Raw genomic sequence first — 26,957 nt, forward strand, 5'->3', positions numbered from 1 at the left:
TACATGTCACATCCTAAAGTCATGAGATATTTTGTGTCAGTTTAGAGTTTAGGCCTGGAAAATAAACATTCCAGACATTAAACAATGTACACCAACACATATAATAGAGCGACAGTTTCACTATAAATTTCTAAGCCAGGTTTGAGAGAAAGCATCGTTTGGGGAAATGTACATAAATCTAGAAAGAATAAATACTTTAGAAGATCCATCACTGTGATGATGCATCTACATGTTCATACAGGCAACTGCTTACATGCATCACAGTTCATGTTTTTGAACACACACATTTTGAAAATACAATAAATAAGACAATTACAAAGAAGAAATATATTGTAACTGCCAATGAATAATGAAGAGTCCAATATATGTTATCATTTACCACATTATATGTTATCATTGATATGTTTTTTAAATATTACATTTTATTCAGTACAAAATTATATGTTTTTGAACTCAATTTCTCAACATAATTGTTTTCCATACTAAATGTAAGTATATAAATACATATTCTATTCACATTTACAGCAAATGGCAATGCTATTATGGGTTTACTGTAGACACAAGCAAACTCCAATGCTTCACACTCTGAAAACCTTCCTAAAAGCTCTAGTCACGTCCTTGTTCCACAAGCTGTAGATGAGGGGGTTGAGCATGGGTGTTATGATGGTGTAGAACACAGAGACCACTTCTTCCTGCTCGGGGGAGTGGTAGGACTTTGGCACAATATACTTGGCAGTGGCAGCCCCATAGAAGAGCAACACCACAGTCATGTGAGAAGAGCAAGTAGCCAAAGTTTTCCTGAGTCCCTGGCCTGATCCCATGCCCAGAACAGTGGACAGTATCCTTCCATAGGAGCCCACAATCGCAGAGATGGGAGGGATGTAAAAAATCACAGCAGTGACATAAGCACCCTTTTCATATTGGGAAGTGTCAGCACAGGCCACCTTCAGGAGCGCTGGCATCTCACAGAAGAAATGATGGATTTCTCTGGAGGCACAGTAAGGGAGTGACAGACTATAGGCCACTTGCATCAAGGCATTGATCAGAGAACCCAGCCAGGTCACAAGCAAGAGGAGCACACAGACCTTGGGGCACATGAGGATGGGATAGAGAAGAGGCTGGCAGATGGCCACGTAGCGGTCATAAGCCATGACCGCCAGCAGCAGGCACTCTGAGCCAGCAAGGAGATAGAAGAGGAACAACTGGAAGCCACACCCAACGAAAGAGATTCTGTGATCCCCGGACAGGAAGTCCACTGCCATTTTGGGTACTAATGCGGAAATACAGAAGACATCCATGAGGGACAGTAGGCTGAGCAGAAAGTACATGGGGGTGTGGAGAAGAGGGTCAGCCCAGATGAGGAATATTATTATGGTGTTGCCAAACAGGGCCACCAGGAAATCGAGCAGGGTGAGTGTGAAGAGGACCCAAGGCACTTGGGTGCTGTGTAACAGATCCAGGAGGATGAAATCACTGTCTGACGTCTGGTTGATCACCCATGCCATGCTTGTGTTCCTAACTTATAACTTTGGAGATTTCTTCAGAAGTATTATGTTCACAGCCCATAAAAATTTTACCAAATTAAATCATGCCTAGCTTTCTGATATCTCATGTCCTTTTATGTACCTACTCTTCATAGTTTAGTAATAGATAGTTTAAGGACATCTTTCTTATGAAAAGTTTTCTAGAAATTGAAATTCTCAAGAAATTAAAATCAAGCTGCCTCTACCCTAAATATACACTGAAATGCACAAGTCAATATTTGATTCAGTTCATTACTCATCAGGGGGATAAAACATGTGTGGAAAGGACAAAGAAAATTTCAAGGTCACAATAAGCTTTTATCAATTAAATCTTTTCACAATAATTTCCAATTAACTCCACAACTCCCATGTTGTAAAAAGGAAATAATTTTTATCTGGGGATTCATTAAACATAAATGTAATTAAACAGGACTTTTGCCAGAACCTGCACAGTTACACTTAGTCTGTGGATCCAGTCAATCAAGCAAGCTGCCTGGGGAGGAGAATACGGAGGACTCAAGCTTGCAGACCTGGACACAGTGACACTGGAAAGGAAGAGGGTCCAAGGGCAGCATTTGGCACAGAGTCCTGCCTGGAGGGAACATACACATGTGGAAATGCACTTCTGTGCGGGAAGCAAAGTGGACTCACTGCCCTGCAGGTGGGGAGCAGCAGCAAACTTAGGACAATAAGATCCCCAGGGATTTCCCTTCTCCTCTTTTCTTTCCTTCTTGTTCCTCTTCAAACATGAACTTAAAGCAACATCTGCAGTGACAAGGGCAGTAGAAAACACACTTTTTGAAATTATGTTGAGCATCAGTTCCATGCTGAATGAAAAACGTTCATATTTTTACATTCATCTAATCCACTTTTCTCTTAGATAGGATGCAAATGAAGAACTTTCATGAACTAAAGTAATAATAAGACATAAAAATTCTTCATATTAAAATGTCATTGTATTAACTAATAGCAAGAGCAGCTATTGAGTGCAGTCAGTTCTGCTGAAAACACTTGAATCCTGCTGTCAGGTGCCTGCTACTAGCTTCTCTGACACACAGCAACAAGGATCTGCCATCCTTGCCCACTCATCAGTCCTACAGAGAGATGATCCGGAGCTCAGTGGGGCCTGGTGTGGGGCAGAGGTTGAATATAGGGGGATCCTTACATGAACACGCAACAGTCCCTGTGCTGAAGTTCATGGATTCAATATTATTATAAGTAAAATAGCACATGGAGGCTTCAAAAACTCAAGTATCCTTTTCATACCCAATGTACCAGACAAAGCGGTAGATCTAGGGTCTTCACTACCTCACTGTATATAAAATTCCCTGTTCCTCAGCCCTAAATTCTAAGGCAAATGTAACAGCACTGTGTGTATCACAAGGAGGGCCATGCGATCTGGTGATTCACAGAGAAGACATTCATAGGGCTTTACATGCTCCTTATCTCTAAGAAAACAGAGCTGTCACTTAATTCTTAATTCCAGAGAGAGCTAAACAATGGTTCCATTTGAAATAATGTTTTATGGGATTATTGAAATAAAATAAATATATACAAGAATTTAACATTACACTTTTTCCTAAATACTTTTTGATGGCTCCCAAAATTGCACAACAGGTGCTCCTCAAAGCTTTCTTGAGTGGCATGCGTCAATGCCGACAATGCAAAATGGTCAAAGATAATTTCAGGACCAGTATTTGTATTTGCATTTCAATTGTGGTGCTTAGAGAAGCCCAGAAAACATTCTATGCATATATATGCAAAAGTACATAAAAACACACAGGAAAAAAATAATTTGTAGTCAACTTCCAAACTGAGAATTCTATCCCTTTAGAATAAAGGACATGAATAACTGAAATCAACCAATGGTGTCTATTGAGAGTATACCAAGGGAAATGTCATATAATTTTACTTAAGTGACTGCTCATATATCTGAAAAAAGAACTTAATTACACATTTGCAACAAATTAATTCCCTCTGGTTTTCAAAAACTCTTTCAGGAAAGGCTTTGAACACCAGAGAGGAGAGGCAGCTGGTATTTCTACACTTCACCCCTCTTTCTTGCATAGAATTGATCACTGCCCTGAAGACTGACAGTAACAAATTGCACCTATTTGTAAATAAAAGGAAATGTGATTATCAACTCAGAATCAGAAATTGCCTTTCATTTGGTACTAGTACATAAATGCCTGCTCCAAAATAACTAAACTGCTTACTTGGATGGAATAAAACTTGCTAATATTTTAATATTAATATATTTAATATTATTGACAGATGTGCCATTAATTTTAAATGGATGGGATTGTCTTACTTGTTCCATTATATGCTAGGGAACAGCATCATATAATAGACAACTTAAGGAAACATATCAAACTTCTTTTCCAGAGAAACACACTCCTACTTACACATAGGAACAAAATGAAAGCTGCTTATACAGTGCTGCCCATACATGTCTTGCTTCTTCCAGTGTGAGACACACAGTTCACCTGAACACACAGATTAAATACCTTGAAACCATTGCTTCAAGAGGCCAGGGTCAATTTACTGTTGCACATACATCCATCAAAGTGACTGTCCCCAACTGCAGCTTGGTCCCTCAGGCAAAGCCTGTAGCAATTATATCCCTGTCCTTTATGGCCCTGAAGAAAGAGTTACAACTATCTCACAAGTATGTGCAGTCTCTCCCTCAGGAAATACACTTTGCTGAAGTGATGTGTGTTCAAAACTTAGAGCAAATATCAATTTCAAAGCAAAGATATATTAACTACTTGCTGGTTGTGTGAAAAACAAACTACTGAAAACACCACTAACTAATTAAAAATCACTTTTAATCACCCCTTATCTCGTTATGTTGTAGGAATATTTTTATGATTTTTGGCCATTCACACAAGCTAGGTTTGAAATGCTGCAAGTTGAAGGTGGGCCAATTGAAAGTGAAAACTCCTGTGATGGCAGTCTTTGGGATGAAGGTGCTTGGCTGGTGGTGTGAACCACATTCATATGGATTAGGACCAGGATCCACACCAGGTCCTCAAGATGAAGAGGGATGAAAGGTTCCCTCCTGGTCGTGTGAAATAACCCAGAGCATTCTCATTGAAGCAAAGGCAAACACTTTGGGAGAATAGTCTTTTCCTGAGCCTTAGCCCAGATGACAGAAGGCTATTTCCCCAACAACTGCTCAACACACTTTGCTCATTCACCTCAGAAACACAGAAGGCTACAATGCAATTTTGAAGGTCACTGTTGGGGACACATGCCCTATGCATGCCTAACATTATACCTAAGATCATAGGCTACCTTCCATATACATACCACATCACTACAGCTATAGAGCTCTAGTATATAACAGTGTATTATATGCCAAACAAGGAAGATATCTAAGGACGAGTTCCTATAGAAACACAAAAAGAAGCAGGGACACATGTGTGGGAACTACATGTGTTTGAACATGGGGACAGAAAGAACTATGGAAACTTAAAACCCAGCTGAACGTCTTGCAGATTACACAATATATCACAATAAAAGTCTTAGCTCAGTCTCTATTACCAACAAATCATGTCTCTCATTTAACAGAAAATTACAAAGGTGGCCATTAGCAATAGAAGCAGAGGCAGAGAGTATACAGATTTGCAATTATCACAGAAAAAATTAAAGCAATCACGAATACTATGCTCATGAATCCCATTGATATATTACACAATAAAAGCATGATATCACTGCAAGTAAACAGATGGAAGATGTAAATCAACATGAGCTCCACTTTTTAAAAAAATGCTTCAAGTGAAAAATATTATAATACACAGTTGAACAAAGATGAATAAATCATTGTCACTAGTAAGAGGAATAAAATGTACACTATGAAGAAAAGGAGATATAATTTTTTTATTTTAAAAATAATATAAATAAAGAAGACTGATGGAATAATCAGTCAACTCAACAACTGAGAAAATCATCAACCACCATTAATATTTGTCCATACAAGATTTCCCAAACAGCAAAAAAGGGGTGATTGGGGAATTTAATTAAGAGTCAGGAAGTATGGGATGATATCAAAGGCTATCAGGCAAGACAGAGACATGAAAGGAATCCAAATGGGAAAAGAAGTGAAACTATCATCATATGCAGATAATATGATATTATAGAGAGAGGGTCCTTTAAAAATCCACAGAAAAAACTAAAACAATATATGTGTTTAGTAAAGTACCAACTTACAAAATCAATATACAAAAATTAGTAGCCTTCCTGTATGCAAACAATCAATCTCAAGAGGAAGAAGTTAAGAAAATCATCCCATTTACAATTACAATGTACCCACACAAATTAAATACCTAGAAATAAAAGTAACAAAGGAGGTGAAAGATCTATACAAGGAAAACTACAAAACACTGGTAAAAGAAATAGAAGACACAAAGAAATGGAAAGATACTCTCTCCTCATGAATTGGAAGAATGAACATCATAAAAATGGTCATCCTACCAAAACCAATTTACAGATTCAATGCAATTCCAATAAAATCTCAATGAGATCAGAACCCTGCTACCCTCCTCCACCCACAAAGCAGGCACACTTGGACAGAAAGGAGGAAAAAAAAAACAAGAACAAATTAGAGCTCTAGCAGGATAGTGAGCGGAAAGGATCTACTGCACGCACTACACCCCATGAGCAGGTAATGTGGGGACACGTGCAGGAACCGCCACGGAGGTGAGCAAATGGCACTGGGGAATCAAAAACTCGGTGCCATTAGAAGAAGATAGGAACTCCATGAAGAGACCTGCAAATAGACAAAGGCCAGCTGGTAAGCTTGTGCAAAAATAGCTTGTGCTCAAAAAGCATATGCAGATGGAGGCTGACCAGGTTCCCGCAACTGCTATAGAGGGAAGACGCAATGGAGCCCTCACTGAGGTGAATGACCCTCACTGGGTAATCAAAAACCAGGTGCCCAGGCACAGGATTGGCATGCAAAAGCCACCATATATGCAGGCACTGAACTGTGCTATCACCCACGTTCCAGATCTGAGGGCTTCAGAACTCAGAGCCTGGGCACGAAATTGGAGGTGAGGCATGGGATCCCCACAACAATGGGGCACAGGGCAGACAAGGTGCCCCCACACCATTGAGGCACTCCACTCTACCACAATCCCCCCACCCCCCATTCCCTAGAGACCTACGGGAAAAAGCAGTTCTGGAAGGATTCTAGGAAAGATCTCTGAGACCACCAGCGATCAGAACAAAATCACCAAATACCTGATAGTTGCACGCCAGGGATTCCAAAAGAACCTTTGCGTTCTAAGAGAAGGTGGGCCAGACAAAGGGGAGTGAAAAGGGAAATGAGGCGTGGAGCAAGATTACTAAAATTTCCATACAACAGTCGCATTCTGGAAAGAGAGTCGACCACAGATCAACAAAAACAAAGTAAACAATCCAGTCAAGAAACGGACAGAAGAGGGCCTCTCCTGGTGGTGCAGTGGTTGAGCACTGGGCTGTGAAGCTGCCTGCAGCCTCTGCAGCACCAGTTTGATCCCCAGCCACCAGCGAGGGTCCCACATGGCATGCAGACCTCTCCTGCCGTGTCTGCTGCTCCCCTCAGCAGTGAACTTTGTCAGTCTGCCTGTTCTGCTCCCCACTCTGGCTATGTGAATTTTCTCACCCTCCTGCGCTTCTGGCTGTACCCAGTGCTTGTATAAATAAATAAATCTTTTTTTAAAAAAATTGCAGATTTGACCTCATGCCGACCCCATTCTCTGAACATAAGTATTAAGTTCAAAATCAGTGTCAAAAAGATAAAAATTTAGGGCCTCCCCTGGTGGCTCAGTGGTTGAGTGCTGTGCTGCAAAGCTGCCTGCAGCATCTACAGCACCAGTTCAATCTCCGCCCACTGGTGAGGGTCCCACATGGTGGGCAGACCTCTCCTGCCACACCCACTGCTCCCCTCAGCAGTGTAATTCATCAGTCAGCCTGTTCTGTTCCCCGCTCTGGCTCTGGTGAATTCTCTCACCCTCTTGCACTTCTGACTGTACACAGTGCTTGTATAAATAAATAAATAAATCTTAAAAAAAAAAGAAATGGACAGACAGAAGAACTTAAAAGACATTTCTCCAAAGAGGAAATGCACACAGCCAACAGGCATATGAAAAAATGTTCAATGCCCCTTATAATCATCGAAATGAAAATCAAAAACAAAATGAGATACCACCTTACACCAGTAAGAGAGGCACATATCAAAATAACTAGCAATAACATATCTTGGCAAGGATGTGGTGAAACAGGAAATCTCCTATATTGTGGGTGGGAGTGAAAACTGGTCCAACCACTATAGAAAGCTATATGGAGATTCCTCAGTCTACTAAAAATGGAGCTACCATATGATCCAGCAATTCTACTCCTAGGGAACTACCCAAAGATTGATTCAAAAGAATAACTGTAAGAAAACTATAAAACACTGTCAAAAGAAATAGACAAAGACATAAAGAAATGGAAAGACATCCCCTGCTCATGGATCAGAAGAATTAACTTTTGGCCATCCTACCAAAAAGCAATTTACAGATTCAATGCTATTCCAATAAAAAATTCAATGACATTCTTCAAAGAAATAGAACAAATATTGATGAAATTCATATGGGGCCACCAAAAACCCCAAATAGCCAAAGCTCTCCTGAAAAAAAAAAGAAAGAAGGGAATGGACACATCACACTCACAGACTTCAAACTATACCACAAAGCCATAATAATCAAAACTGCATAGTATTGGAACAATAACAGACACAAGGACCAATGTAACCAAATAGAAAATCCAGAAATAAACCCACAGATTTATGGTCAACTAATCTTTGACCAATGAGCAAAGAATATGCACTGGAGCAAAGAAAGTTTGTTCAATAAATGGTGCTGGGAAAACTGGGTCGCTACAAGCAAAAGAATGAAGCTTGACTACTACCTCACACCATGAACAAAAATCAGTTCAAAATGGATTAAAGAACTAGACATAAGACCTGAAACCATAAAATATATAGAAAGAAATATAGGCGAAAGACTACATGACATGGACCTCAAAGACATCTTTACAGACACATCACCCAAAGCAGTGATAGCGAAGACAAAGATAAACAACTGGGACTACATCAAATCAAAGGGCTTCTGCACAGCAATAGACAATAACCAAAGCAAAGAGATACTCCACCGATTGGGAGAAACTTTTTGCACACACTCTAATGATAAAGCACTGATCACAAAAATCTGCAAAGCACTGATGAGACTCAACAAAAACAAAGTAAATAATCCAGTCAAAAAATGAGCAGAAGAAAGAAACTTCTCCAAAGAGGAAATGCAAATGGCCAACAGGCACATGAAAAAGTGTTCGACATCACTTGTAATCAGGGAAATGCAAAGGAAAACTACAGTGAGATACCATCTCACACCAGTGTGAATGGCACATATTAAAAAAAAAAAAAAACAGCTACAACAAATGTTGACGAGGATGTGGAGAAAAAGTAATTCTCCTGCACTGCTGGTGGGAGTGCAAACTGGTCCAACCACTATGGAGAGCTGTGTGGAGATTTCTGGACCTACTAAACATAGAGCTTCCATATGATCCAGCAATTCCACTCCTAGGTATTTACCCAAAGGACACAGAAACTTCAATTCCAAAGAGCACCTGCACCCCTATATTTATAGCAGCACTGTTTACAATGGCTAAGCTATGGAAATAACCCAAATGCCCAAAAATAGATGACTGGATCAAGAATATGTGGTACATATACCCAATGGAATATTACTTCGCAATCAAAAAGATAAAATCTTGCCATTTGCAGCAACATGGATGGAGCTAGAAGGGATAATGCTCAGCAAAATAAGCCCAAAAGAAAACAAAAAAATATCGGATGATCTCACTCATTGCAGGAATTTAGAAAACCTAAATAAGGGGGTGGTCTGGTAAAAGACTAATTATAATAAAGAAAAATCAAAATCAGCAAGCAACTATAAACCAGAGACACTCTAATGGGGGTGAGGGGTGTGAGATGAGGAGGGATCAGGGCCAAAATAAGGGGGGTGGGAACTGTATGGGGAATATAACCAAAATGAAAATGCATACACTGTGCAAAAATGAAAATGATTTAAGAATTATATAAAATAAAATAAAATATTTTTAAAAAGACACTTCTCCAAAGAATGGCAAATGGCCAACAGGCATATGAAAAAATTTCCAACATCACTAGTTATCAGGGAAATGCAAATCAAAACCACAATGAGACACCACCTAACACCAGTGAGGATGTCTCACATTAAAAAAAAAGGAAACAAATGCTGAGAGAATGTGGATATAAAGGAACCCTCCTACACACACTCTGGTGGGAATGTAGCATGGTACCGTCTCTATGGAAAGCTGGGTGGAGGCTCCTCAGACATTACAAAATGGATCTACCATGTGATCCAGTGATTCCTCTCCTAGGAATCGACCCAAAGGACATGAAAAAACACTAATTCAAGGGCCTCCCCGGTGGCGCAGCGGTTGAGCGCTGGGTTACGAAGCTGCCCCCGGCCTTTGCGGCACTGGTTCGATCCCCGGCTGCTCCCCGGCCACCAGAGGAGGGTCCCATATGGCGCGCAGACCTCTCCTGCCACCCGCTGCTCCCCTCAGCAGTGTGCTTCGGTCATTCTGACTGCTCTGCTCCCCGCTCTGGCTCTGGTGAATTCTCTCACCCTCCGCGCTTCTGACTGTACCCAGTGCATGTATAAACAAACAAACAAAACTAAATAAATAAATAAATAAATAAAAACATGCCTCTATAAAAAAAAAAAAAAACACTAATTCAAAAGGAAACTTGCACTCCTGTGTTTATTGTAGCACTCTTTACAATACCCTGATATGGAAACAACCCAAATGCTCCAAAATTCATGAATAGATCAAAAAGTTGAGATATATTTACACAATGGAATTTTACTCAGCAATCAAAAAAGACAAACTCATGCCAGTTTCAGCAACATAGATGAAGCAGGAAAGGATCATGTTGACACAAGTGGATGGCTGCTCTGATGCTTCTTATTTGTCTCTCCAGATACAGGGCTTGAGTTTGACCTGACAGCCAGATTCTCCTACAGTTTAAAGAAAAAACTAATTTTAACATTACACAGCATTTTTTATCTACGAAAGATTGAGATGACCACACCCAAGACTTCTCCATGTGGGAAATAAAATAAAAGTGCTTTTTTAATTGCTTTAAAATGTTTTTTTTTCAAATAACTGACCACAGTTAAAATACATATAAAATTAATATTCACTCAGACACACTCTTTCACCCAGGACACAGACCTGGATTTTTCCCCAACCCCAAAAACTCCCTCCTAAGAAAGAGGTGCTCTTTTGAGAGTAGATTTTCTGGCTAAGATTCTGTAACCAGATCAACTATCCTTCATGGTTTGAGAATAGAAGGAAGGAGTTTGTAGTCATGCGTGTCCTGAAAACATATACAATCATGTCAAGAAGTTGTTGAAGGATGTACTGCACCAAAGCAAATGGGTGACTAGAAAAAGGAAGGTGCAAAGGCACATATGTCAAAACAAGAAGTTCAGTGTGGAAGGGAGATGAAGGTGTGCCCTGAGAAGAGAAATAAAGGAATGGCACGTGGAGACTGGTGCAACCAACCTGCACACAATCCCACCACGTTTGAGGAGACAGAAGACCTCAGTAACACCAGGGCCCCTGATGTGCAGGAAGTAAAATGAAAAGTGTCAAGTGAAGAGAAGCACCTTGGGTTACTTCTTGAATCAGCTCTGAATACTGTTTACTTTGTTATAAATACTCATGTCTCTTCACCTAGTCTGAATTGTAATACAATTATTTGGAAGGAATGGAGGATAAGAAGATGTGAAAGATGGGTCAGGGGTGACTCCCTGGCGGTGCAAGGGGTTAAGACACAACCAATGAAGCTGCCCACAGCCACTGCAGCACAAGTTCGATCCCCCAGCCACAGGGAGCAACCCACATGGCGCAGCAGACCTTTCCTGATTCGCTCACTGCTCCCCTCAGCAGTATACTTCAGTCAGTCTGCCTGTTTTGTTCCCCAATCTGTCTCGGGTGAATCCTCTCACGCTCGGTACCTATGGCCTGTACCCCACTCTTGTATGCATAAATAAATTAATTAAAAATCTTAAAAAAAGTAAATGTGGGTCAGGGCTGCAAAATAGTTCCAGAACATTTGCAAGGAGAAAAATCTATAGCAGAACTCTAAGATAAACAGCCACAACAAATAGCAATGGTATGCATGTTAATTACTATTGTGGAGGAGGTAGACCCCACCAGAGCTTCACTACAGAAAATGAAAACCAGGGGAGAAAGGTCTTGGGGAATCACTTTTTCATGATAACACTTCAAGGACTGCCTGCCTCTTAAAAACAGTTATACAACATAGTTAAAAGCTTTAATTAGGTAAACATGGAACATACTCATGATGCTACTGAAAAGCATGAAATTGTATTCTGTTTATAATTATGTAAAACATGGATGGTCAAGGAATGAAATGGAAACATAAGAATAGTGGTGGGAAAAAAAATACTCTTTACCCAAATATTTGAAGGTGAACCACTTGACAAGCAGTATCCCTGAGGTGGAGGCTGCATGTCCTTGTGAGATAGCTGTAACCATTTCTTCTGGGTCATGGAGGATGGGGAGGTAATTGGTGCACACTTTTCCTCAGGTACTGGGTGCAGTTGGGGACGGTCCCTCTGAGGGCTGACAGTGGAAAAGTAAATTGGTGTGGATTATAGAGGCAATGGCGTCAAGATATTTAACCTTTGTTGAGGCGGACTGAGATCTTCTGAGACTAGAAGAACTAAGAAATGCATTGATAACACTCTAGAAACAGCACTGATTCTGTTCTTACAAGTAAGTCGGAGGGTTGTTCTCGGGATTGAGCAACGTGGGCGCCTTCAGCATTAGTTGTCATGATTTAGGAAATGAATAGTTTACCTAGGGCACATTCTCAAGTCTAGAATTAAGCTTGAATTTGAAAACTTTCAAGTGTGAGTGGATTCTCCCCTGCAAAAGGCTTGTGCAGATACCTGCAGTCTGGGGGGAGGTTTCCGCTGCCGTGTCCTGTATCTCTCCTGAGGTTGTCCCCATGGCAGGACAGAGGGTGACCCGGCCTCTCACTCCATGGTCGGGGCTTGTTGGGAGCCTCTGAGCACTCACAGGATGTTGCACCCTGTCCTGCGCTGCCTCATGGACAGAGCAGGGCCTCAGGGTTGGGCTATTTGAGCTCTGGAGCTGGTGTCCCCGTGTTGGACATGGTCCAGATTCCAGCCCTCAGGGACCTTCCTCCCGAGGGAAAGTGTGTGTTTACTTGACTGTGTTAATTGGAGCGTCCTGCAGTGTGTCTCAGTGAGTAATTATCACACTCGGTGTGCAGATGTGATTTTGTGTCTGGCTCACACCTCTATGGACGTGAATAGAGAAATCCTCATGTCCAGGTTCCATTCCCCACCAGTAGTGTCCAGCGTGGTGGGCGCCATCAGTCATAAAAGTGCCCTGAGTCCCTGTCTAGACAGGTGGACAGTCGCCCGTCACCCCCCGTGTGCCCTTCACAGAGGGTTCCTGGGGTTGGGCGTGAGGAACCCTCAGGCGGAAAGGCCTGAGGTGGGAGAGAAGGGACATGGAGAGAGGCAGGAGGGAGCCCAGGCTGGGGGAGTGGGCGGAAAGACAATGGACATCCAGCAGAAGTGAGTGACCACGGGTGTCACCAGCCCTTCGGGAAGAGAAACTTTACTCGTCTCTGAAATTGTGTATCCTGCGGTTCTTTTCCACCCCGGCCCCTGTCAGTTCACTTACATTAGAATTGTCCTTTTGTTGGGATCATTTGTTTTTAATCTTTAGGAAACAGTATTTTAGGGTTTCTGTTCATGTTGTCATATCCTTAGGTTTGCTGCATGACTGTGGTGATGTCACACATGGAAACAGGCATTTATCTGCTTCAGTTTACTCTTCTGTAGGGGGTGGGGCAGGACCTGCTTCACTCTGCTGCGTGTGTCTGTCTGCTTTTCCCAGCACCATTTCCCTACTTTCCCTGCTCCAGTGCCTGATCTGGATCCTCTGTCGTAGAGTCACTGTCCCTCCTGATGAGGGTGGGTTCCTGGGCCTCGTTATATTCCAGTGGCTGGCCTGTCTGTTTTTTTTCCCAGTGCCATGCTGCTTTAAGTATTGGATCTTTATTGTATAGACTTAAGTCTGGAATGTACTGCCTCCATTCTTCCACATTTTTGTCAGGTTTATTTTGGTTCTCTTCTTCTGTGGTTATATATATATATTTAAATAGTATTTGTTTCATATCTTTGAATACTACCATCAAAATGTTCATTGGATTGCATTGAATGTGTAAATTGCTTTGGGTCTGATGGATATTTTGTAATGCTGATTCTTCAATCCATGAGGAAGGGTTATCTTTCCATTTTTTGGGCATCTCCTATTTATTTTAAGAATGTCTTGCAATTTTCCATCTTTTAGGTTTACTCCTAGGTACTTAATTTTGTGATTACATATAGGATTTTTTTCTCAACTTCTCTTCTTCATATTTTATTTTTTTTTTATTTTTGGAGTCTCTAGAGTTCTCAATGTATAATAACATGTTGTCCAACAATTTTAAATGTCTAAATTCCAAAAAAAATCTTGAGGTGTTTAATGTTTTGTTCACTTACATATTTTAATTATGCTATACAATGTCTATGAATAGTCAGTGAATGTTTATAATGCTCTGATTCAGGTTCTTAATTCAATACATATATTGGATTCTTATTGTATCCCAAAACTTTATACCTGTAAAGTATAACAGTACCAAGAATTAATATGAAGAAAGTCATTTATTGGCAGAAAAGTTAAAGTTGCCTATCACTTAAAAGAAGAGTATGAAGTTGTCATCCCACACTTTCAAAGGTGGAGATGTTGCCATTTTCTAACCGTTCCTGGCTGCCTCCTTATGGGTCTGCTGCCCACATGGGTCTCACCTGGGCTGGAGGTCAGGTAGGCTTGACTAGCCTCCTCTCAAGGTGAACTCTGTGAGAATGACTTAAATGTCTGACATCCAATTGGAACTACATTTTCATCATAAAATATTTTGGTGTGAAATTTTCAAATGTAGGATGTCACAGACGGGAAAGCAAAGGTGGATTCAGTCAGCAGAGAGGAGCTGAGGCCAGACAGCAAGTGATAATCATGGGGCATTTCACTTCCCAAATTAAAATCTCATTCAAATTCTTTAGTGTCTTTACGTGTACACTGAATGATAATATTATTTTATTGTATGTCAATCTGATGAGTTTTTTTTTCATTTTCAACGTGTTCATAAAAAATGCAGACATTCTAGGTCTGATTCCTCTTGATGACCTGCCTGGCCAGGGCATTGTCCTGCCATTCCCGCCCACTCTAGTGATGAAATTAATGGGGATAACACTCCTGTAAAGTGTGGGGTGAGGTCATGGATGGCATCCCTAACACATTTCTGGAAATATTAGATATGAGGTTGGCTACTAGCTATTTATTTGTTTAGAGCATCATAACTTGCTAAGTTCTCTTATTGCTTCACAAAAATTCCCACCCAATGCATTTTGTAATTTTTTTTTTTTTAGTATTTACAGTGCACATGAACCTTACTTTCTTATTTCTGGTGTCCACCATGCGCTGAGTGTGTTTATGGTAAATGCCGGCAGCACCCACCCACACCAGAGCTTCCAGGAGTGTCTCCACCATGACACATGTGTAGGTCTTTGTCCACAGAAGGTTGTGACTACTCAGATCCCAACTTGGACCAAAGGCCTTATTTATGCTGTTAAGGCCCCACTCACCAAGTAAACGGGCCTCTGTCCTCACCGACATCCCTGACCATGTGACCAAGAATGTCATGACAAGAAAGGAGAAGCCGCCTTAGAGACTGGAGGGGCTCCCCAGTGAGAGAACTTCTGCTGCTCCTTGAGATGAAACCCAACTATTGCCCCTCTTAGCCGGGAGCACAGAAATGGAGACCAGCAAAGAGTGTCTGAAAGTTCCCTCCAGTACACACGGAATCTCACAGTGCACCTAAGTGTTAAAAAGAGGAACAATCAATGCTAATAGAGTATATGAGCAGCAGACTGCAGGAAGTCATCATAAATTTAATTTAAAAATGAGCATATATTTTTAAATTTTACAATGAAATTATATGAACTTAGAAAAACATAAAGGCCAATATTATGTGAAAATTTAAAATAAGTCTCTCATAATGGAGTCATGAAGTCATCTTCTCTATTACATTTTGGTGTGTCTCCCCTTCATCAGTCTCCCCACAGCCATCTTCAAGGCTTGGTTCCTCAGACTGTATATGGCGGGATTAATGGTGGGGGGCACCACCGTGTAGAACATAGAAATGACCAGGTCAGACATGGACAGAGTCATTAAGGTTGGCTTCAGATAAGCAAAGCATCCAGTGGAGAGAAACAGCACCACAACCAGCAGGTGGGGAAGGCAGGTGGAATAGGCCTCGGCTTTCCCTTCTGTGGATGGGATCTTCCTGACAGCAGAGAAGATGTGGACGTAGGAAATGATGATGAAAATGAAAGAGCAGATACTCAACACCTCACTAATGAGAATAGGGGCAAGTTCGCTCATCAAATTTCCTGCCTTTTGCACCCCGCTCCCGTGTCTGGGTGTCTGGTTTCTGATTACTCAGTGAGGGACATTCACTTTAGTGATAGCTCCTTTGCATCTCCCCACAAACCTAGGTTGTGGGCTCAGGTTTCTGGGCAGTTGTCATACACATATATTTTTTTTAGATTTATTTATTTATTTATACAAGAACCAGGGTACAGGCCAGATGCATGGGAGTGTGAGAGGATTCACCAGAGACAGAGTGGGGAGCAGAACAGGCAGACTGACAAAATACACTGCTGAGGGGAGCAGCGGGTGTGACAGGAGAGGTCTGTGCGCCATCTGGGACCCTCACCTGCTGGCCAGTATCAAACCCGCACTGCAGAGGCTGCGTTCAGCTCCACAGTGCGGCACTCAAACACCTGTGCCACCAGGGGAGGCCTGATACACGTGTGCTTTTCCAGTGTGCGTCATTTTTCTGCACAAGCTTACTATCTGGCCTTGGGCTATTTGCAGGTCACTGGAGGAGTCCTTGTCTTCCTCTAATGGCACCTGGAGCTGTTTGCTCTCTTCCTGGCAATTCCTGCATGGTTCTCCACAGTTCCCATTCACGGGGTGCCATGCTTGAAATAGTTCTTTTCTATGCAGTGTTCACCTTGATCTGTAGTTTGTGCTTGTTTTATTTTCTTTCTTTATTTTTTCCTACTTTATGTTGGTCAGAGAGTGCCGACTTTGTGGGTGGGAAAGGTAGCAGGGTTCTCTGATCTGTCATGTTGATATTGCTAGTTCCTTCACACTAAAGCAGAGGCACCTGTGGAAATCTATTATGGATGTGATCTTGTTTTTATTTTAATTCCACACAACACCAGAGCTATGTAAAATCTAATTTTGTCAATATAAATATGGATTCCAGACCACTGAAAAAGCTTTTTCCCTAGGCTACAACATTTTTGGAGTTGATTTTTTTCTTGTTTTCATTAAATTAGCTGGAATTGTTTCTTATATATCTTACAGTAATTATACACTACTACATTCTCCTAAAAATCTTATAGCCACCAGGACCTGCTCCTCTGTCACACCCACAGAGGGAGGAGAGGGTGAGATTGGGGGGAGAAGGAGAGAAGGCAGGGCTGCCCCGTATTAAGACGTCCCCACTCACACACGGTCCTGAACAAACCTGCACACGGATGGGGAGCAGCGGGGCTGGGGCAACAGGGAGGGGCTGTCGGTCGACTATGAGATTCAACCAGAGCAGAATCCTAAGATCAGCTGAAATGTCCTTCATTTCCTGATCCCAGATCCTGTGTGATAAAGGCGAGTTTCTGGAGCTGAACACAAAAGTCTCAACAGAGAGCGAGGCACACAGAGCTGCTCCACTCCACACCCTGAGAGTGACCTCTGGGGCACACCTGTGACTGATCTTGCAGGTGTCATGTTTTATTCTGCTCAATATTTTTATGCAGATAATGGCTCCAAGGGTGACCAATCTCACAGCCCTGACAGAATTCGTCTTCCTGGGTTTCACCACCATGGGCTTCCTGCACCCGCTGTTCTACCTGGTCTACATGTGCGCCCTGCTGGGGAACAGGTTCATCATCCTCATCACCACCCTGGACCGGCACCTCCACACCCCCATGTACTTCTTCCTGAGGAGTCTTTCTTTCTCAGACCTCTGCCTCATCTTAGCCATGGTCCCCAAGTCCATCATCAACTCTCTGAGGCACAGCAGATCCATCTCTTTCCAGGGCTGTGTCCTCCAGGTCTTCATGCTGATTCTTTCAGGGGCTGCAGAGTTTCACATCCTTGTAGCGATGAGCCTTGACCGCTAAGCTGCCATCTGCCACCCCCTGCACTATGAGGTCATCATGAGCAGGGACAGGTGTGTGCAGCTGACAGCTGTGTCCTGGCTGGGTGGGGGTGTCATCTCTTTGATGCTCACAGCTGGAACCTTTTCATTATCCTACTGTGGGTCCACTGTGGTCCACCAGTTCTGCTGTGACATCCCCCATTTATTTGCTATTTCCTCCTCAGAAAATCTAATGAGCGAACTTGTCCCCATTCTCATTAATTTGAAATTGGATTTGGGTTGTTTTACTTTCATCATCATTTCCTATGTTCACATCTTCTCTGCTGTCAGGAAGATCTCATTCACAGAAGGGAAGGCTAAAGTCTACTCCACCTGCCTTCCCCACCTGCTGGTTGTGGTTCTGTTTGTCTCCACTGGAAGCTTTGCTTACCTGAAGCTGACCTCAGGGACCCTGTCCATGTCTCACCTGGTCATTTCTATGTTCTACACGGTGGTGTCCCCCACCTTTAATCCCGTCATATATAGTCTGAGATACCAAGCCATGAAGTCGGCTGTGGGGAGACTGTTGAAGGCCAATACTATAAGATGTGAGATATCACAATCTAAAATTACAGCCCCTCATTTATTCAGTTTTTCCCTTTAACTCTACATGTTATTGTTTATAAAGTACAGATTTCTTGCTTTAGGATTTTTCCTTTTCCCAAAATTTTTATTCTCATAGTCTTCCATAAACTGTAAAAGTTTCCTAATTACTGCTATCATTTGCCAAACCTCCAATTATGTGATGTTCATAAACTGAATTCCCACTTATGTTTGAAAACATAGAATGAATGGCATGGAGAGAATGCTCTAGAAATCACACATCCTGTGGAGGGGAGGGGAGACAGCTGAGTGGTGTCCCCCACCACTTACAATTATAATGGGGCATCTTCCTCTAAGAGACAATCATGTTTCTGTTCAAAAGACAAATGGAAACCACAGTTGACTCTGCCAGAAATGGAAGGATGGAAGCTTCCTTGGGGAATCAGAGTCTATGCTAAACCCTACAACTGATGTGAAGATTAATTTCTATGATGCCTGATTCAATTGTAACAGGACTACACTGTTTAATTACTACAATAAACGTAAAAAGTGTATGATATTTATTGAGGAACTACATTTTTACTTCTTAAATATATGTTTTTTTATACACATCATTTTTTATACACATCAAATAAAGGGTTTATTTTTGGGTTCCCTTAGTTTTTGAAATTGTATTTTGTGTCTTACGCCAGGGACTTCTTGTTGACTCTGGTAGATGACATTCACTTCCCTTTTCTTCTGCTTTGGAAATAGCTATTTATTATACTATGTAAAGAACATTATGTAAAGGTCAGCATGACACTATTTGTAAATATTTATACTTGTACATCATTTTTACCCTAAATACTCAGCTTCTCATTATTGTCTTCCTTCTACTGAGACCATGAGCTGGGTTGATGTTCTTCCCTCAAGAGTATTTTCATGGAGTAGGTCACTGTGTCTCCACACTCTTCTGACTGATCATTACATACTCAGTCCAGAAAACATTTATTTTAAAAATATATATGGGAGGGCCTCCCCGGTGGGGCAGCGGTTGAGCACTGAGTTGTGAAGCTGCCCGCAGCTTATGAGGCGCCGATTCAATCCCTGGCTGATCCCGGGCCACAGAAGGAGGGTCCCACATGGCGCGCAGAACTCTCCTGCCGCCCGCTGCTCCCCTCAGCGATGTACTTCGGTTCTTCTGCATGCTCTGCTCCCAGCTCTGGCTCTGGTGAAATCTCTCACCCTCCTGTGCTTCTGACTGTACCCAGTACATGTATAAACAAAACAAACAAACAAACAAACAAATAAATAAGTAAAAAATGCCTCTATAAAAAAATAAATAAAAATATAAACGGGAACCACCAGACCAAGTCCATTCAGATTTCAGATTTCTAGCACTAACATGTGCTAGAAAATCACTCAAATAAGCTTTCATTTCAATGAATGTATTTGAGTAAAGACCTATCCCCTTGGGATTCTTATTTCAGTCTCCTCTGTTCTTTAAAATATTTTCAGTTATTCACTTGGACAAAACTTCTGTCTTTTGAGATGGGGAATTGAGTTCATGAGTGACATAATATGAAGTCATGTGAAGTTATAACTTGCCACCTTCAAATAAATGCTTTATTCACGGGTTTTGGTGGCTTTCATTTGGGGGTTAGTTTCCCACTCTGTATTCACAGGGCCCCTGCACTCCACAAAACACCCATTACTACCTCATCCACTTCCATGCCCACCCTCTACCCCCTGTTAACTCTGGTAACTACATGCTTTCCCTAGTCCAAGATATGCTTTTGCTACATTTTGTACTATAGGATTTCTGTATTTTCTATTCCCAGATGAGTGAGACCATCCACTATCTGTCTCTTGCTGTCTGTTATTACACTTTATAAAATCACCACAAGGTCCATCCATGTTGACCCATATACATGAGTTCATGTTTTTAATAGCTGTATAGTATTCCATTGAGTGTGGACCCACATTATTCATTCCTTTCTCTGTGCACGGCATTTGGGTTGGGGCCATGAACAGCAACGGTGCACGTCATGCCTGTGAACACAGGTGTAGGTGGTCAGCATTGTAGTGTCTGGGCATCTGGAACAAACACCTAGCAGAGGTTGCTCCATCCTATGGTTGTTCCGTTTTTGTTGTCTGAAGAAATCTCCAAGCCATTTTCCCAAAAGAGGGGAGAGGCCCTTTCTCTCCCTCCCTCACCTCCTGTTTTGTCCAGTCTCTTGACTGGTCCCTGCTTGCAGGGGAGAGTGACAAGTCACTGCACTTTAACTTGTGTTCTCTCACACTTAGTGCTGTTGAACAATATTGTGTGGATTGAAATCACGATAGGACCCAAAACCATAAAATAGCAGAAAGAAAACATGGGGTGATGCCCTAGGGGACACAGACCCCATAATGTTTACAGGGACACAAGTCTAAGGAGAAGGGAAGAAAAGCATGTAGGAACAAGTGCCCCCCCACACACTAGAGCACTCCTGGGCCTCAGAAACTGCTGTGAGCACAGGCCCTGTGTGGGGAGAAGCCATGTGCACCCCACAATCCTGGCAAGGGCGAGTGTCTATCAGACAAGTGTGTCCCCACCACAACAGGGAGCAGTACTCCAGTCGAGACATGGGCCAAGGCCTAGGCAGACAGTCTCTGAGGAGGTCGCCCAGTGCCTGCAGAGTCCTGGACATGTGGATTCTGGTCCAGACCCTGCTCCGAGCTCGCTGGTGCGTCCCGAACCCCAAATGGATGTGTTTGTTCCCGACCAGGGATGGGCTCATCCTGCGGGGCCAGCGGAGTCCAGGGCATGATCATGTCATTATTCAGCGTTAGCGTCTATTAAGCTGGGCGGACGCTGTCCTGCTGCTTCCTGGGACCACTGAGAGCTGCCGGTGACAAAGTTTCAGCTCCTCACACTCAGCCCACACTTTCCATCATGTCTCTTTCCCCTCACAGAGTGTGCTGGACACCCAAATCCATGTGGTCCGGGTCTGTTTTTCGAGAGACTTAAATGCAGGGAATGTGCTCCTAGATGCAGAGAAGATTTTCTCAGCCGAGATTAGCAGGAAGGACTATTTATACTTTTTCTCAAGTCATGAACAGAACATTCAGATGACACAGATTACCCCATGATACCCGGGGGCAGCAGGCCCAGTTGCCCCTCCCCAAGGTACCCCACAACCTTCTCCCTGAACCCCTATACAGACACCAGCCGAGCATTATCTCCTGGCCCTGTTCCCGCAGTCATATCCTCTGCTGAGTAGGAGTAAAGGGTGTGTCCTCTCCCCGGAGGGTACCTGCCCACAGAGTGTGCAAGGCACCCCCTCCCTGCAGGCAGGAGCCTCCCAGGGCAACTGGGAGAGCCAGCCCCAGCCCCAGGTAGCGAGCTGGGGAACAACCTCTCGTGGACAGAGGGGAATTGCAGGCCTGGAAGTAGGACCTCTCCTCAGCGACCACATGCCAGAAGCTGAGGTCAAAGCTCTGTGCCCTCGAGACTGGGGAGGTCATCATGTGTCATGGACCCCATGGACACTGAGCTGGGCCCACCCACCACCTGGACCCACTTGTCTTTAATAATGGGACCAGCACCTGGTCCCCATGGCAGGTCAGTGGAGGCTGATGGAGTCTGAGGAGGAGGAACCACAGTTCAGTCCCCACAGGAGTCAAGACTAACAGAACTGCCTCTGGAACCCTCAGTGCACTAATTATCCCTGGGATGTGCTGCAGGACAACGCCAATTAAGACTAGTCAACAACAACAAAAAATGCACTTGTCCCTCTGGAGGAAGGTCCCGGAGGGCTGGAATCTGGACCGTGTCCAACACATGGACACCAGCTCCAGAGCTCAAATAGCCCAGACCTGAGGCCCTGCTTGGTCCATGAGGCAGCACAGGACGAGGTGGAACATGCTGTGAGTGCTCAGAGGCGCCCCACGAGCCCCAGCCATGGAGTGAGAGTTCGGGACGCCCTCTGTCCATGCCATGGGGACAACCTCAGCACAGAGACTCGACACGGCAGCGGAATCTTTACCCCCAGACTGCAGGTATTTAGCTCTTAAATAGTTTCCAAGGAGAATCCATTCAGATTGAAAGATTTCAGATTTCAAGCTACATTTCACATGTCAGAAATCACCGTAGTTAAAATATTCATTCAGAAAAGAACTACACATTCTCAAGGTACCAAATAGTTTTGTTTCACACCACAGTATTTTTTATGGGATAAGTTTCAATGGGAGAAATTAACTTTTTCATTAACTCTTCCAAAGTCAGCAACATTTAATACATTTATCATGGAGAATGTTTTGAATTGTGGCCGATGACAATATTGTTTAAAAACTGATTTTACCATTCAGCACAGTGAGTGAATAACAAGTATTAAATAAAATCACAACTAATGGAATTATAATGATAAAGAAATATAAGATGAAAAAAAAATAGAAATATAAGATGAAATTTAAAATACTTGTTAAAATTCAGAGCTTTATGCATTTTTGTCCCCAAATTCACAACACATAGGTGTCAAGCAGAAATTCAAAAACATTTTAAGCAACGACTGTTGATGGTTTCATGGCTCTGACACTAATGTGAGCCTGGCAGGGATGTCTATTTATGGACATGAACTTGGAATTTTTCCAAAACTCCGTCACTCACAGATTGTTAGTGATATTGTAAAATGGAGAAGTGACAGTATTTTAACAGAATTATATGTCAAAATTTATCTTATTATTATAAATATTTAAATCAATGAAAAGATTTGACATCTAGACTACTTTGTGCCCTTATTGATAATATTATCTTTATTAAAGTAAGTTGCAATGTTCAAACTAATGCATACCTACAAGTTTATTTCCCACATTCTCCTTAAAAGTCAGCGAAATAAGCCAGAAAGAAAAAGAAAAATACCGGATGGTCTCACTCATAGCAGGAATCTAGAAAACTTAAATAAGGGACCAGGAAAATGAATAACTATAAGAAAGTGAAAATCAAAATCAACAAAAACTATGAACCAGAGACACTCTGTGGGGGGTAGAGGGTGGGAGGGGAGGGATTGGGGTTAAAATAAGGGGGTTGCAATTGTATGGGGATTATAAAAATAAAATTTATTATTAAAAAAATAAATAAAGGAAAAAAAAAAAAGTCCTGCATCCCCAGTGCCTGCCCCTCCGTCACCCCACAGAGGGGGGAGAGGGTGACACTGAGGAGGGTGAGGAAAGAGGGCAGGGCTGCCCCATGTCCAGACGTCTCCGCTCACGCACAGGCCTAGGGTGAGGAACAAACCTACACCAGGGGCAACCGGGGCCCTGGGACCAGCAGGAACAGCCACACGCACAGACCGTACAGCTCAGCCCCGAAACAGCCTCCTCCCTGCACAGACGTGCATGAGTCTGAGAAGTACAGAGGGGCCATGAGGGACCCGGGGTGGACGAGCCCATCCTGCAGGAGGGACCTGTGCTTGTGACCCAGGAGGAGACTCTGTGGGAAACGTGGTCTCTGGGTCCTCAGATGTGGGGAGTCAGGGGTAGGGAGATGAGGAGACGAGGGGATGGACCAGGAGGCAGCAGTGAGGCTGCAGGGGCAGGAATCTGACAGAGGATGCATAAGGACATGCAGCACGGGGGCGCCGAGCCCAGATCATTCAGTTCCAGGACAGTGTCGGGTCCTGGGGAGCAGGAAAACAGGGACCCGCACACCCCATCTCCCTGCACACCCGTCCCTGTGGGGCCTCCCCAGACCAGGGCTGTGCTGGAGGAGCAGGGACAGGCTCTCCATGGTGGGGAGGGGCTGTACATGGTCACGTGTCCTCTTTGGCTGTGCCCTGGACAAACTCTGGGAGGTGTGCTGGGCTGAGATGCTGGGGCCTGGGCAGTAGGGGGAACCGCGGGCCTGGGAATGACTGGGCACTGGTGGTCTGTCAATTCAGTTCACTGAGAGACCTGATAGTCAGGTTTTATCATGGTCAATTACAATTTTCATTTCTTCATAAATTTATGGACATATGTTAGGACAATACATCAATAGTGTATTCACAAGAGATAAAATACGAAAAGACTGCGTGATTCTATATGTTGATAACCCATTTTTGTCCAATATTGGAAGATATGACAATGTTTTCTTCCTCTTTATTTTTTTATAAAGATGATGGTTTCAGGGGTGACCAATCTCACATCCGTGACAGAATTCGTCCTCCTGGGGTTCCCCACCCAGGGGGCCATGGGCTTCTTGCACCTGCTGCTCTTCTCCCTGGTCTACCTGTGCGCCCTGCTGGGGAACGGGCTCATCATCCTCATCACCACCCTGGACCGGCACCTCCAAACCCCCATGTACTTCTTCCTGAGGAGTCTGTCCTTCATGGACCTCTGCCTCATCTCAACCACGGTCCCCAAGTCTATTGCCAACTCGCTGAGGCACAGCAGCTCCATCTCCTTCCCTGGCTGTGTCCTCCAGGTCTTCATGATGGTTATGTCAGCAGGTGCAGAGATGAGCCTCCTCACGGTGATGAGCCTTGACCGCTATGCTGCCATCTGCCACCCCCTGCACTATGAGGTCATCATGAGCAGGGACAGGTGTCTGCAGCTGACAGCTGTGTCCTGGCTGTGTGGGTGTCTCGATGCTGTGATGCACACAGCTGGAACCTTCTCTTTGTCCTACTGCGGGTCCAGCTTGGTCCACCAGTTTTTCTGTGACGTCCCCCAGTTATTGGCTATTTCCTGCTCAGGAAATTTGATGAACAAACTTGTCTCCACTCTCATTAGTGTGGTCTGGGGTATCTGTTGTTTCATTTTCATCGTCATTTCCTATGTGCACATCTTCTCTGCTGTCAGGAAGATCCCATCCACAGAAGGGAAGGCCAAAGTCTACTCCACCTGCCTTCCCCACCTGCTGGTTGTGGTGCTGTTTCTCTCCACTGGATGCTTTGCTTACCTGAAGCCGACCTCAGGGACACCGTCCATGTCTGACCTGGTTATTTCTATGTTCTACACGGTGGTGCCCCCCACCTTTAATCCTGTCATATACAGTCTGAGGAACCAAGCCTTGAAGACGGCTGTGGGGAGACTGGTAAATGGCAAATACTCTAAGATGTGAGATTTCATATTGTAAAATTATATCTCCTCATTAATTCAGCTTTTCCCCTCTAACTCTTACATCTCATCATTTATAAATCATAGGCTTCTTGCATTGGAATTTTTTCCTTTTCCAGAAATTTATATTCTCATATTCTTCCATAAACTCCTGTTTCCTAAAATACTACAATCCTTTCCCCAACCCCTCCCTACATGGTATGCATAGACTGAAACCAGCTCACGGTTAAAAACATGTATTTGGTGTAGAAAGAATGTTCTAGAACTCAGGCATCACCAACTTTATAAAAATGAAGCAGTGGTAAAAGGGGTAGTCCTTGAGAGCACATGGTCACGAGGTCCCAGTCCTGGGCACTCGGTTCCCACAGCTGATGTGTGTCTCCACTGAGAGGCCCATCTTTGTGGAGTGGAGGGAGACAGAGAGTGGGACGCCCCAATCCCTCACAACTTCTTTTTTTTTTTTTAATGCTGACGAACTTGGCCTCTCAAGTTTTTTGTTTTTTTTTTTTAAGATTTATTTACCTATTTATTTATTTGTTAGTTAGTTAGTTTGTTTGTTTGTTTATTTATACATACAAGCACTGGGTACATTCAGAAGTGCAGGAGGGTGAGAGGATTCACCAGAGCCAGAGCGGGGAGCAGAGCAGGCAGAAGGACCGAAGTGCAATGCTGGGGGGAGCAGCGGGCGGCAGGAGAGGTCTGCGTGTCATGTGGCACCCTCACCAGCGGCCGGGGATCGTACCAGCACTGCAGAGGCTGCAGGTAGCTTAGGGGCCCAGCGCTCAACCACTGCACCACCACAGGAGGCCCCCTCATGATTTCTAACAGAGCATTTTCCTCTAGGAGAAGTTCATGTTTCTGCTCCAAGTTCATGTTTCTGTTCTCTCTGACTCTGCCAGAGATGGAAGGGTGGAGTTTCCTTGGTTAGTCGGAATCTGTGATTGAATCCTGGAATTGATGGTAACATTAATTTATATGATGCCCTGTTTCAATGCTAATGTAACTAACACTCCCTTGATGTGGAATTTTCAAAAGTAAAGTTATTGGAATTATTTTTGAAGAACTACATTTCTTCTTAAAAATTTATAATTTTAATTGTTGTATTTACTTTTAGGTTCCTTATTTTTTCCAGATTGTATCTTGATCCTATACCAGGTCTTCTTCTTGACCTTCTTGTAGATTACATTTAAGCCCAGTTTTCTTCTACATGGGAACTATGTTATTTTTTATTATGTAAAACATCATGCAAAATAAAGCAGGGCAATATTTGTTCATTCTACACATCTGCACTCAGTGTTATTGTTTCCCTAATCCTGAGAATGTGAGCTGGGCTGCTTGTTCTTGCTCTCAAGTACTTTCTCTGGAACAGGTCACTGTGTCTC

General features: G+C 43.2%; 2 protein-coding genes across 2 annotated transcripts; one reads left to right on the plus strand and one right to left on the minus strand.

Moving 5' to 3' along the window:
- Nucleotides 1-578: 578 nt before the first annotated feature.
- Nucleotides 579-1,505, minus strand: LOC311176145 (olfactory receptor 2T27-like; the record flags this gene model as incomplete). Its single annotated transcript, XM_084241460.1, has 1 exon — nt 579-1,505. One exon carries the CDS (start codon nt 1,503-1,505, stop codon nt 579-581), a length of 927 nt encoding a protein of 308 aa, XP_084097586.1.
- A 23,129-nt stretch (nt 1,506-24,634) lies between these two features.
- Nucleotides 24,635-25,579, plus strand: LOC311176146 (olfactory receptor 14A16-like; the record flags this gene model as incomplete). The annotated part of the gene is made up of 1 exon (XM_084241461.1): nt 24,635-25,579. The coding sequence occupies one exon, from the start codon at nt 24,635-24,637 to the stop codon at nt 25,577-25,579; it is 945 nt and encodes a 314-aa protein (XP_084097587.1).
- Nucleotides 25,580-26,957: the final 1,378 nt, after the last annotated feature.

Source organism: Talpa europaea, assembly GCF_964194135.1.
Source record: "Talpa europaea genome assembly, chromosome: 8".
Lineage (NCBI taxonomy): Eukaryota > Metazoa > Chordata > Mammalia > Eulipotyphla > Talpidae > Talpa > Talpa europaea.